Genomic DNA, 13,814 nt, shown 5'->3' with positions numbered 1-13,814 from the left:
CTGGGGCTCCCTGGCTTTTCAGACTTGCTCTAAGGAAAAAATGCTGCCCATAAAAGCTCATGCTTCATGCCAGATTAAACACTGCAGACATAGTTAATAACAAGTTACTGGCCATGGAAGAGAAAAAAAAAATCCATTATCTTGAAACCTAGCTTTCGCTGAAGGATCAAGGTGTTTTTGACTGAGCCTTTTGTGATTTGTACTTTCACTCCCAGGGATTCCTTGGTGGCTGAGTGGTAAAGAATTCTCTTGACAATCAGGAGATGCAGGCTTGATCCTTGGATCAGGAAGATCCTCTGGAAAAGGGAATAACTACCCACCCCAGTATTCTTGCCTGGAAAATCCCATGGACAGAGAAACAGGTCATGAAAGGGTCAGGCACAACTCAGCAACTAAACAACCTTCACTCATAGCCTGGGATTCTAGGGTTTAAGATACACACAGTTCACAACGCTGCCTTCTCAAAAAACTACTTAATTTTCTAGCAAAATTCACATGCAACAGTAAGGGTCAGCAGCAAAAAGACTGACTTTCCAAGTCTAGTTAACACCACGTCCTTGGTGTATGTGAAAGGCATTTAGGGTGAGGTCCTGTGGTGAAGGATGCTACGAACGGTGCTGCCAATATTAGCTATAATCTCCCTTCCAACACTGCCACGGCTGACAGATCCATGGAAACACAGGGGCTCAAAGTGGATTTCTTTAGGCCTGTTTTCCATGCTCTACTCAGGGTGATTAGGGAGAAAAGGAGCCCACAGAAGCAGTTTCAAACCTAAAAATGGAAACCTGCACAGTTGCTGGATGCTGGGAGACACCAGAAACCAAACATCCTGAGAGGCCAAAACCATGCACCATTATATTTAGGATGAGAGAGGAAAATAAAAACTCAGGTTACCATTGGGGACAGTCATGTGTGTCAAAGACTGTATCAGTGTGTTTAAGTGTATGATCATTTCCTTCTATAGAAACCCTACAAAGGAAGTCCTATTACTCATCAAATGCCATAGATGAGGCCATTGAACCTCATGGAATTTAAGTGACTGCTTTAAGGCTGGATTTGAACCTAGGGCGTGTAACTCCAGAACCGGTACACCAAACCATTAATTAAGTTAGAATTTGAAAAACTAGGACTCAGGACAGAATTCCCAAAGATATTAATGAAAATGAAAGTCATTCAGTTGTGTCAGACTCTTTGTGATCCCATGGACTATACAGTCCATGGAATTCTCCAGGCCAGAATACCAGAGTGGGTAGCCGTTCCCTTCTGCAGGGGATCTTCCCAACCCAGGGATCGAATTCAGGTCTTCCACATTGCAGGCAGATTCTTTACCAGCTGAGGCACCAGGGAAGCCCAGAGAGATTAACAATGGGGTTGAAATTCTGCCCATCCCAACAGCTCACTCCCTTCATCTGTGCCATCCAGAGGGAAGCCTCTGGCTTACCTACACACGGTGATTGGAAATGAAATTGATTGAAATGAAATGAAATTTAAAATTCAGCTCATGGCTGGTGAGCACTTGAAATGTGGCTTGTGCAGCTGATGGCCTGAAATTTTCATTTCATTTCATCTTGATTACTCAAATTTCAATAGTCACATGTGGCTTGTGGCTACTGTATCAGACAGTGCTGGTCTGGGCAATTTTTCTCAGCTCTGTCAGAAGTGGTTCAGGGCTGCTTTCCAAAAAGTTCTCAGAAACAGAGGGGCATTCGCTGCTTTGCCCAAGCAAGAATCTACAGAAAATCTTGAGGATAAATTACCTGCCTTTTCCTTAGGGTCGGAGACTACATATTCTTCAAATGTACTTAATTGGTCTTTCCAACATTCTCCAACCTCTCGATCTCCTGATTTCCGCCTAAGTTACATTGTGAGGACAATCAAGTCAGAACGGACAAACCCAGGAACAACTGCTCTAGACAGTGGTCATGTGAGCACCAGCAGAGAGTTGTTCAAAATGCAGGTTCCTGGGCCCCGCCTCTACTGGGTCTGATACATTGGGCCTGGAGGGGAGGTCCTGGAATTCATGCTTCAATCAAGCAGCCAATGATTCTGATACAGGTGGTCTAGCTTTGAGAAGCTCCACTTCAGAGTCTGAATTACATACATATCTCCTGGCTTCTTAAATAATTATAGCATATAAATCTTTTGAGAACAGCACAAACTGGGCTGGAAGCCAGACAGTCATCACTCTGTGCTAACTGCGCCCTTGTATGACATTAGGCAACATGCTTAGTCACCAAGGCCTCATTTTTTTCACCTGAAACATGGGGGTAAAGATACCTGCTCTCTGTCCTCCAAGACAAAGGAGCACACAGCTGTGAAAGCATCGGAGAGGATGATGAGGTTAATAACAAAACATACACATATCCTACAACTCAGAGACACATTTTGTGTCCAGCAACCAATAGGCTTTACATTAAAAAAGAAAAAAAATCCAAACTTTTAACTTATTTGGGAACCTGGAAGACCTGACAGCATGGAGCTCAGATGAGGTTGGCAGCCTGATGCAGGTAAGAGCACTGCTCTGGGGTCACATGCAGAGGTTTCAATCCCTGCTTTAAAAAGCTGGGTGACTTTGGGCAAGTGCTTCAACCTCTCTGGGCTTCAGTTTCTTCTACTCTGAACTGAGAATGTTAACAGTCTCTCTCCTTCAAAGAGTTTTGATGATGTAACTGAGTGAATATTTATCAAGCGCTTGGAACAATGTTTGGCACATGGCGAGTGCTGCATCATTCTTAGTTGAATAAATAAACATTCCTGCAAGTGGCAACAACCAGCTGGAACCCGGCGGCGGCGGTCCCTCCAGAGGGGGCTGACGTGCATAAGGCTGCCACAGTTTCCACTGGGACAGACACATTTGACTCTGGGATCCCTACTGGAAGGGACAGACATGTGTCTCCCTCCTGGTGTCCCATCCACAAAAGGCAGAGACACTCAATGCTCCTTCAAGCAGCATTTCTCAATCTATCTGGAGCGAAGGACCAGTTTTCATATTTCAGCCCAGTGTGGCCTGGTATGTGACCCACCTGAGCAGGACTGACACCCAGCACACGCCACAGACAACTCACCCAGCGGTCTCTCACACCCTGACCGGTCCACACCTGAACCAGTAGAGACAAGCCCACTGAACATGCACTTGGATGTTGCAATAATGTCAAACTGCTCCCAGAGTGCGTAAACACTGTTAAAATCAGTACTTATCTCAGGGTGCACTGTGGACAGACCCGCTCCTCAGATGACACTTTGCATAGAGTCATCTTGTAGAATGCTGACATTGTCTGCGTGGGTACACAAAACAGCTGGACAATCTGGTTGGCAAGAGCAGGCAATGGATTGTCTGTCTTGTGTGTCTCTCACCACTTCTGTCCTTCTCGGCCTGCCTGCTTGCTCCTTATCTATCCTCATTTCTTTCATCTTTATCCACACACTAAAACCAGCTCCCTAATGAGATACTGGAGCTCACAACCACCCACCCCTGCTCTTCAATGTTGCTTTGGCTGAGAGGCGCTCTCCTGCCCCCTGTGACCACATCCACAAACTCATCCCCAAGTCGCTCTCCAGCTGCCCAGGGCCAATGACTGACTGACATGACTGAGCATAGCATCAGTCCCTTTGTCCCAAGAAGGAACGCACCCCACCGTATGGTCCCACTCATCCTCCAGAGCCCCCTGTGGGCTCAGGCTGAGGCTCGACCCCAGCCCAGACACCATTTTCCACTTGGTTCCTCCCCCTGTCCTTCTCTTTCTCTCACTCCTCTTCCTTGGCAGCATGTTCTCAACACATCACAGGCACCCTAACCCCATCTCAGGCTCCGCTTAGAAGGGATCCAATCAAAGGAGCCATCCGGGGATTCACCTTTCTTAACAACCTGGTGGAGGAGGACATGTGGTGGGTACGATGCAAAAATCCTGAGGACCAGCAGTCAGAGGACGCCGAGAACATTCTCAGGGTACCAGGAGACCAGAACCTACCTGTTGCGTTAGACAGCGCCAGCGACTCCATGGAGCCCCGCGGGGTCTGCTCGGTGGGCGTCATGTCCTCAGTGTACTTCAGCGAGCTGATGGGGTGCCGGGTCCGACACTGCTGAGCGGACATGCCCCCTTCCTCCTCCTCCTCTTCCTCGTACTTGGGGACCGGGATGCTGCCCCGGGTTTCGCTGAAGCTCTGGCTGGACATGTCGCTGTAGCTCTCCTGGGACCGCAGCCTGCCCGGGTAGTAGTCCTCCCGGCACTCCTTGATGAAGCTGCCACCGTGGCCCTTCATGGCCAGCGACGAGCTCCTTTTCGGGTTGCCGAAGTGCTTGGCCCACACGTCGGGCTGGGCTCCAGCGCCCTGCCCGCCGGGGCTGTAGGAAGTTCTGATGTTGCACTGGCTGAGGAGCTGCAGGGGGCTCTGTGGCTGGCTCTGCTCCAGCTTGTTCCCGTAGTGGTATGGCTCGTCGCGGCTCCTCCAGATGGGGTCCCGGTTGAGGCTGGGCGTCTGGCTGGACAGGCTGAGCAGGTCCATCTGCAGCGACAGGGGGTCCACGTCGGCCGACAGCCGGTTGGAGCTCACCTGCAGCTGGCTGTGCTGGTTGAGCAGCGGCTCCTCCGTCTTGCCCTTGTTCTTGCCGATCTTGGCGCTGCGCCGGGACTCCTTGGCCCGGGCGTTCTGGAAGGCGGAGTCGGAGGAGTCTGAGCCATTGGGGTCTTCGCCGGCGCTGCAGGCGCGTGAGCAGAAGATCTGGCCCTGTCTGGGGAGGAAGGGCCGCCCCAGCAGCGACTTCTTGCAGTGGGCGCAGCAGAAACAAGCCTCGGTGGCGTGCCAGTGCTGGCCGTCGTAGGTCATCTGACCTTGGTCAATTCCTGGGGAAAAAGGGACACGAAGAGGTGACGAGCTGCTCAGAGCACTGCAACACGATGTGAAACGTACAGCACCCTGGTTCGACTCAGGGTTCTAGATGCGGCAGAATAAAATGTCAATAGGTCAACTATCAGGCTCCCGTGTAAACAGTATTCGTGTCTTATTATGACAATCACCGTGTTCTACCAGTCAGGTCCTCTTTAACTCACATGCCCTGAAGGCAGAGAAACCAGATCAAAGTGGCCTGTCCATCAGTTCTTCTGCCCAGGGCACGTTCCTCCAGATAAACAGCAATAATGATACTAAGGTGTGAGAATCACTGCTTTAAACACTTTGCATATATGTGAACTCACTTAACCTCTCAACTGCAGGAGGCAGATCTCTAATAGTAAGTCCACTTTTCAGATGAGAACACAGAGGCACAGGAGATAAAATAACTTGCTCAGTGTAGAAGAGCTAGCAATCACAGACGAGATCTATACCCAGCACGTCTGGCTCCTAACCAGGACCTTGATAATCGCCTCTTTCAGTCTACGTCATGGTCCTGTCCACCCTCACAGCTAACCTTGACCGTTGTCCATCCTCACCTGCTGTATTTTCTTCACAGCTCGAATACTGCTTGACAATGAGCCACTACATATGTGCATCTATTAATTACTAAAAGTGAAGTTGGATGATGAAGTTTCTGGGGTGTCTCCATGAACATGGCCTGGGGCTCATGCCCCAGGGCCTCTTCACATGTGAAATGGACAAGTGAACTGAATCCCTTCACTAACATATGACACTCTAAGGGGTCATCAGTTTAGCAGCTCAGTGGAAAGGAAAAAAGTGGATTTCAGCTCATGTTAAGGAAAAACTTGGACGTGGTTTGTCAAAGACATCTCCTTACCAGGGGCATGCATATCCCCCGTGTAACTTCCTCCTTGTGCCAAAGTTGTGCCCGGTTTATGTAATCTTGTTACACCTGCTTCCGGGAATCTCCCATAGCCCCGGCTGTTCAGTCGTCTTCCGCTTACAGGACTTAACCCCGTGGTGGGACACCATCTTCCTGCCACCCTTGGGCCATGAGTTTTGGGCAGGGCTAAAGCCACAGCTGGACTGGCACTGTTCAGTAAAAACGCCACATCTCCTCCCAGCCCAAGAACTAGTTTAAGGTTGTGCATGTGACCTGTGAGAGAGGCACCTGAGTCTGTTGCTAAGGTAACCACAGGGAGGCCTTTTGACAGCAGTTACTAAACAGGCAGAATGGGAGCTGGAAGTGGTGGGGGCCCCTTCTCTCACCCCCATAGGGGTGCAGACCCAGCAGGGATTGTGGGATTGGAAGGGACCTTGGCAAGACTCCTCACAGCGAGTGATAAATGTCTTCCCTGAGAGCCAGTATGGATGGGAACTGTCACCTGTGGTGGCTGATGGTCCTGAGTCTGAACTTTCCAGGAATAACCTTTAGAGACTTGTCTCGAGAGGGTATGAATAAGAAACAGGGAGAAGGAGAAAGGCAAGAACAAAAGGCCAACAGTACAGCAGCCCCGCCGGGCCCTCTCTGTGTCCGCCTCACTATCTTTATGTCCCTGGTCCAGAGAGAGAGGAGAGTAAGGTCTGTTCTTCTCCTAGGAGCTCCTCCCCAAACTAAGCGGGTCTCTGCTTATTTAGGTGTCAGGCTACAGGGACTGGAAGGGGATATTTAGAGGGGCAGGAGAAGCCACAAGGGCACCCCAAGGTGAGTGAGACACTCAAACAACCTCCTGTCACAGCGCCACTTCCCCAGGAGGAGTGAGAACTGGCAGGGATGGGGCGAGAGACAGCAGGCCCAGAGCTGGGGCACCACACACACAATGGAATGTTACTCAGCAACAGAAAGGAGCAAAACTGGGTCATTTCTAGAGACATGGATGGACCCAGAGGCTGTCATTCAGAGTGAAGTAAGTCACAGAAAGAAAAACATATCATACATAAACATATATATGTAGAATCTGAAAAAAACTGATATGGACAATCTTATTTGCAAAGCAGAAACTGAGACACAGATGCAGAGAGCAAATGCATGGACACCAAGTGGGAAAGGGGGTGGGATAAACTGGGAGATTGGGATCGACATATATACACTACTGATACTATGTATAAGACAGGTAATAAGACCCTACTGTGTAGCACAGGGAACTCTACTCAATGCTCTGTGGTGACCTAAATGGGAAGGAAATCCTCACAAAGAGGAGATATATATATATATTCACACACACACATATATATAGATGTACAGCTGATTCACTTTCTGTTTAGTAGAAACTAACACAGCATTGTAAAGCAACTATATACTCCAATAAAAATTTAAAACAAAGCAAAATCCCCACAAAAACGCTTCCCTCACCAGGTTGTTGGAGGGAGTAGAGGCAGGCAGAACCCTCTAGTACTTAAGAGTGGGGCCTCAGGACTCAGACAAACACAGGCTCAAACCACAGCTCCACACCATGCCAGCAGGTTATAAAGACCCTGAAACCCATCAGCTTAGCACAGCCGCTAAAGGACTGTGTGACCCTAGGCAAGTGGCTTCACGTCTCTGGGCCTGCGTCTCCTCCACTAAACACTAAAACAGGGATGATCACAGTACTTACTTCCTGGGGCTGCTGTGAGAACTGAGTTAAGATGCAGTCAGTGCTTAGACTCTGCTAACTCTTGGTCTTCTTGTGTGTTCAAGAGGTCTCAACACCTGTCTCTCTCTGCCCTGAGGCCTGCTACCTGGATGCTGTCCAAGAAAGAGCTGAGGCTGGCTAGGTCCTCATGTCCCCCACCCCGTCCTCCTCGTCCCGAGAACTGGAGCTGACACCCGGCTGCCTGGGGTCCTCGCTGTGAGCTCCAACTCACTGTGGCCGTCCCAGCAGCTACAGCCTCACCGCTGCCTGCCAGAGGTGTGGGAAGTCCGGTTCCTACGGCCTGTGCATCACCAGCTGCCTCTCTGTGCTCCTGCAAGGGAACACACTCAGACGCAGCAGTGCGGGCCCAGTTCTGGGGGTGGGGGCCCCGCACAAGGCTGAGCCGCTGGGGGGGGAGTGGAGGATGAGGCGTGTTCCAAAGCAACCCAGCCGGCACAGGAACGTGGTCCCTGATAAACATCAACGATGTCAGATGGTGCTCTGAACTGCTCCTGAACTCTAAACATCTGGAAAAGGGCTCGGCCGTTCCACATCTAAGCGTTCCTTTTTTATTCCCTCTCTAAGCCCTTTAAGTACTTCTCTGAGGGTGTATATGTCTACTGCTGCTACAGCCTCAGTCTGTTTATTGGACTGTTTACTCTGCTGTGTGCAGGCAAAAGTACCGTTGCCGTGGCAACAGCTGCCTGATGCAGGGTCCGCGCTGCGCGGCTGTATAAATAGGGAATATTTGGATAATATGGTCAGAGCAGAGCACCCAGACACTGTGGTACGTATGATACACAGAGAGCACCCTGTCTCTGCTGCAGGAAAAGTATGTTTTACAGAAAAGTGGATTTAAGGGAAAAAAATAAATCAGGGACAACATTTTAACTACAGCAGTGATAATACTGCAGGCCACAGTGGTTCCCCTTTCTGATAAAGCATGGATGTCTTTTTATGGATTTTGGAGGGAAGGAGAAGGGAATGGCAATCAAAGCTAAAGAGGACAGAAACTGAAGAAAACAGAGGGAAGACAGAGGTGTGCATGCCATGGTGACAGACGTATTTTCTCTCTTCCAAGCTGCTGGGCAAAAATTTAAGTGGCAGTTTCTGGAGAGGCTTTTCAGTCTCAATGAAAAAGGACAGAAGAAACAGAAATATGGACAGCAGGGGGGTGGCTGCTGAACGGAAGGTGTCTGTATGTTCTGCCCCTCTCAACCAAGCAGGCATCTCCCTGGAGACCCAGAGCCACGGTGAGCGTGCTGGGTCAGCACCTCACACTACCTCTCCTGACCGAGTCCCACCCCAACCCCTTGTCCAGATCAAGACCCTCCTTTCCTTGTTGTTCAGTCGCTCAGTCATGTCTGACTCTGTGCAATCTCCTGGACTGCAGCACACCAGGCTTGCCTGTCCTTCACCATCTCTTGGAGTTTGCTCAAACTCATGTCCATTGAGTCGACGATGCCATCCAACCATCTCACCCTCTAATGCCCCTTTCTCTTCCTGCCTTTTGTCGTTCCCAGAATCAGGCTCTTTTCCTTTCGTAGCTCTCAGAATAAAGGAAGTGTGTCTGCTTAACCGCTTTGACTTGTGAGAAACAGAAGCTGGTGGATACCCAGTTGAGGCATCTGGCTGTGAGAGGTGAAGATTTCAAGGGTTGGGGAAAGGCAGTTTTTCGTGACAGCCCAGCTCCCAGATGGGAACGCTGCTGGACTCAGGTCAGCATAGCACTGCTCATCCTTGAGCCTGGCAGGGACGTCAGCTCAGAAGGGCTCCATGGAGGTGGCTCTGAGCCCACGGGATGGATCCTCCAATGACAAATGACCCTTGAGGATACAGTAGGTGCCTCAAACCGGTGATTTTTATTAGCACCCAAGCCCTTAAAATTATGAACTAACTTTTCATCTGACTGCATCACTTCTGATAAATCAGGGGGACAAAGCCACCTCTTTCTGTTCCCAGTAAAATCTTTTAAGTGAGGTAAAACTGGCTCCCAGACTGATGATCTCCACGCCTCCCCACTATAGGTAAGGAGCTGGCAGCCTCCAGGCAGATTTCTTGGAACTATACAAGCCATAGGAAGATCAGGCTGCTGGTCTCAGAGACATTCATCCACGGCCAACTTCTCTTCTCTTTTTAAAGGGCAGCTCATTCTCAAGGTGCCAGAATAGGCGAACTGAGTGAAGACGCTCCAGATGCTGCATGATCAGGAATAGTGCTGAAGGGCTGAACGAATCCGTTACTTGAAAAGGGAAAATGATTTTCACCATCTCAAATCTGCCACTTATTTGAGGCGTTTATAGCTTCGGAGCTATTTGAGGTTCTCTCGCTTTGTTTTTTGGCTGGGCTGGCTTTTGCTGATTTCTTTCAGGACATGCATGCCAGTTGCCACTTGGTTTCTTTGACTAGCTTTTCCCACCAAGAGGACCGTTCTGTTTCCTCCTTCTGCTGATCCCTGAGGTTTTCCGAGGAGGCCGTGGAAGACATCTGTTTATATTTTCCCCTCCTCTGAGACCTCTCCTCCTCTGCTTGGTAGTAAGACTGTCCTTCTCATAGCCCCGCCTGGGGGTGGGTCTATAACTCAGGCAAAACAACAGGAACCCCGTATTCATTTCTTTCCAGGGTTGGAACAGATGACCTAATGGCGGGCTATAGCATTTTTATTTGGAGGACCTGACTTGGATACTGGAAAAGTCACGATTCCATCCTCTTTAGAGAACAGAGCTAAAGCTGGTATGTATTAGTGTGGGGGTCACTGTGACACCTTGTGAAGGCGCCTTGTTTCCAAATGATGCCAACAGAAGGCAAGCTGAGACACAGAGGGAAAAAACAAAACAAAACACCAGATTCTCTTCAACCCCTTGATCCATCCTTACCTGAAACCAATCTCCTCCTTGGCTTCTCCAGTACTATGAACCAAGACATTTCCTTTTTCACTTAAGGGAGTTATCAGTTGGATTGCCATTGCTTGCAACCAAAGGGATCCTAGCTATACCAGACACAAAGGCGATCAGCCAGAGCAGGACCGAGACGAGCACCGAGCGCGGCCTCACCTATGTGCTGGGCGCAGGTGTCGCAGTACTCCGCATACAAGGACTCGAAGCAGCGGCAACAGTAGGGCCTCCCCTCCTTCATGATGTAGCGCTGGCCGCCCAGCACCGTTTCGCACTCGAAGCAGCAGAAGTGCTTCATGTGCCAGTGGCGCCCCTCGGCTTCTGTGCACTCGTCTGCAAAGATGATCTGCAGGTGGAGAGGAAAGAGCCGTGAGAACACACCGAAAAGGAGGAAGGCTGTGAGGGCCCCGAACTAGGAGGGTAGGAAAACTGGTCCGCCCACAGATGATTAGACAGAAGCAGATATGCATATATTTACTCTATACCTGTATCAGTTTCCACATGTGGATCTTCCTAAAGCACATTTAAACAGTTTCTGACCTGGCCAGTGATTAATTTAACCACAGTGTATTCAAAGAATAGTCTACTGAAAAGAATATCAAGCAGGACTAACAGCTGACCGCTCATGGACATTTTGGCCATTATCTGTTCAATTTGGGTTATATATGGTATTTTTTAAAATGAGAAATGCCATATAAACACCTGGGATCCTGGTTTCTCTTTCGAAAACACCGTATTTGGCAATGTGTGCTATACATTCCTGCATGACGACAATAAAAGGGGTTGTTGCTTTCAGATGAGTGATGAGTTCTCCAGTTTGTCATATTTTTCACCACTTGCTGTTACCTTAAAATGAGTCACCTTTATTTACGGTAACCGCCTAGCCCTCAGAGGTACTTGTGTTTTGACCCCTGAGATAGACTTGTTTTCAATTTCAAAGCACAGATTTAAGAACTTACTACAAACTTCAGTAATCAAGGCAGAAATAATCTCAGACGTTTATGGCCAAATGATGACTGACAAGGGTGACAAGGACATTCAATGGAGGAAAGAACAGTCTTTTCAATAAACCTGCCTGGTACACCTGAATAACTGCATGCAAAAGAATAAACTGAACCCCTACCTCACACCACATATAAAAATTAACTCAAAAGGGATCAAAGACCTAAATGTAAAAGCAAAAAAATTATAAAATGTCTAGAAGAAAAGTAAAGATGTAAATTTTCAAAAACTCAGTTTTCAATTAGGCAATGGTTTCTTAGCTATGACGCTAAAAGCATAGCAACAAACGAAAAAACAGAAGCTGTGTTTCATTGAAATAAAAACTTTCATGCTTCAAAGGACACCATTAAGAAAGTGAAAATATAACTACAGGATGGGAGAAAATACTTAAAAATCACATATCTAAGTGACTAGACTCCAAAATATATAAACAAGCTTCACAAGGACACAATAAAAAAAAAAAAGAATCACCCAAGTGAAAAAATATGCAAAAGATTTGACGAGACATTACTCCCCAAAAGATATGCAAATAGCCAACAAACACGCAGAAAAAAAGATAAACATTATAAGCCATTAAGAAAAATCCAATCAAAACCACCATGTGATGTTATTTCATCCCACTAAGGTGACTACAGGGCTTCCCTGGTGGCTCAGAGAGTAAAGAATCTGCTGCAATGTGAGAAACTGGGTTCGATCCCTGGGTTGGGAAGATCCCCTGGAGGAGGGCATGGCAACCCACTCCAGTATTCTTGCCTGGAGAATCCCATGGACGGAGGAGCCTGGTGGGCTAAAATCCATGAAGTCCCAAAGAGTCGGACACGACCGAACTATTACGAACAGCAAAGCACAAGGTGACTATAATTTAAAAGACAGACAGTAATAACTACTGAGGAGAATGTGAGAAATTGGAATTTTCATTCGTTGATAGCTGCGAATGTAAAATGGTGTAGCTGCTCTGGAAGACAGTTTAGATCCCCTCAAAAAGTTAAACATAGAACTACCATATGGCCCAGCAATTCCACTCCTGGATATAAATTCAAGAGGACAGAAAATATATGCCCGCAAAAAAACCTGTATATGAATGTCCACAGCAACTTTGCTTAAAACAGTCAAGAAGTGGAAACAACTTAAATGCCCATCAATTAATAAATGGCTAAACAAAATGTGACATATACAGTTGCTATTATTCAGTCATAAAAAGGAAAGTACTGATACATGCTGTAACTCGGGTTAACCACAAAAACATCATGCTAAGTGAATGAAGCCATACATGGAAGGTCATATGTTGCATTTATCCACTTACACAAAACATCCAGAATATGCAAATTCATGGAGAGACTAGATGAATGGTTGCCAGAGCTGGGGGGGGGGAGGGGAGAAAGGGGAGTGACTGCTGATGCATCTGGGGTTTCTTTTTAGATGATAAAAATGATCTGGAATTAGGCAGTAGCAATGGTTGTCCAACTTTGTGAATATACTAAAAACCACTGAATTGCACACCTTCAAAGGGTAAATCCTATGCTGTATGAATTAGACTTCAATAAGCACAAATTTCAAAGTGCTTTAATCATCCTACTTCATTTCCCATTAGATAAAGTATTACGAGCACTCACTTCCAGATGGGGGAACTGAGGTAGGTAGGGAAAGGTGCTGCCTAGAATCACAAACTTGGACCAACTACCTGCTCAGAGCATCTCTTATGAACATCAGCAGTAGCATGAGAATCCATATTAGTTAAGACTGATAGATTTCCTCCTAGAAGAGTGAGTCTCTGATGGGCAGTTTGTAAGGAAGAAATGCCTCGTACAGGTGGCCTCTGGGTGACAAAGTAGAGTGTTGTTTACAGGGTCCCACATAGCCTTACAGGGTCAATAAAGAACCAAAAGTATATTTTGCATAGGAAGAACCACCTGCCCAAGACCTTTTCCCAAATTATTCCTGTAAAAGCGGTAAAGCTTAGAACATTTTCCTTTCTGCTCCCAACTTTTATACTAACCCAGATTTTCAACCTTTCAGCTCCCAGACCACACCTGGGTGTACTTCCACTGGGAGGAAAGACGAGGTATGAACCCCTTGGGCCCAGCCTGCTCTCTGACCCGGGTGAGTGTATGGGGCAGAAGAATCCTAATGGAGCAGCCATCTGCCCCAGAATCCTCACCAGGACTTTCGTAGATTATGGAACAATCACATCACGCTACTCTTCTCTTCTCTTCTCACCTAAATCTGCTCCATCGAATCTCAGGACACCCAAAATTTTAAGATATTCAGAAATGACACATTATTACACATGATGATTGCTCCCTTAGATTTGGGCTGAAATCGAAAGCTCCACAACAATACCTTCCCCTCACCTCTTTTCAAGAGTTCTGAAATGACCTAGTGCCCTAGAGCAGCCTATGAAACTATCAAATTCAGTAAAGCAGGTCACAGTCCTGGACATTATAGCAACCAG

At 47.6% G+C, this 13,814-nt stretch overlaps 1 protein-coding gene across 2 annotated transcripts in view; it reads right to left on the bottom strand.

Annotated features, from left to right (window-relative positions):
• PRICKLE2 (prickle planar cell polarity protein 2) overlaps positions 1 to 13,814 on the bottom strand; it is a 337,233-nt gene that overhangs the window by 35,812 nt on the left and 287,607 nt on the right. For both annotated transcript variants that reach the window (XM_065933346.1, XM_065933347.1), the window contains 2 exons: positions 10,520 to 10,706; positions 3,969 to 4,841 (listed from right to left, as the gene is read on the bottom strand). In XM_065933346.1, coding sequence (XP_065789418.1) covers positions 3,969 to 4,841; positions 10,520 to 10,706 — 1,060 coding nt within the window. The remainder of the gene's footprint in view (positions 1 to 3,968; positions 4,842 to 10,519; positions 10,707 to 13,814) is intronic.

The sequence above is a fragment of the Muntiacus reevesi genome, chromosome 4, assembly GCF_963930625.1.
Source record: "Muntiacus reevesi chromosome 4, mMunRee1.1, whole genome shotgun sequence".
NCBI classification, from domain to species: domain Eukaryota; kingdom Metazoa; phylum Chordata; class Mammalia; order Artiodactyla; family Cervidae; genus Muntiacus; species Muntiacus reevesi.
The sequence above is the reverse complement of the archived record's forward strand: the minus strand, read 5'-3'. Positions and strand labels throughout refer to the sequence as shown.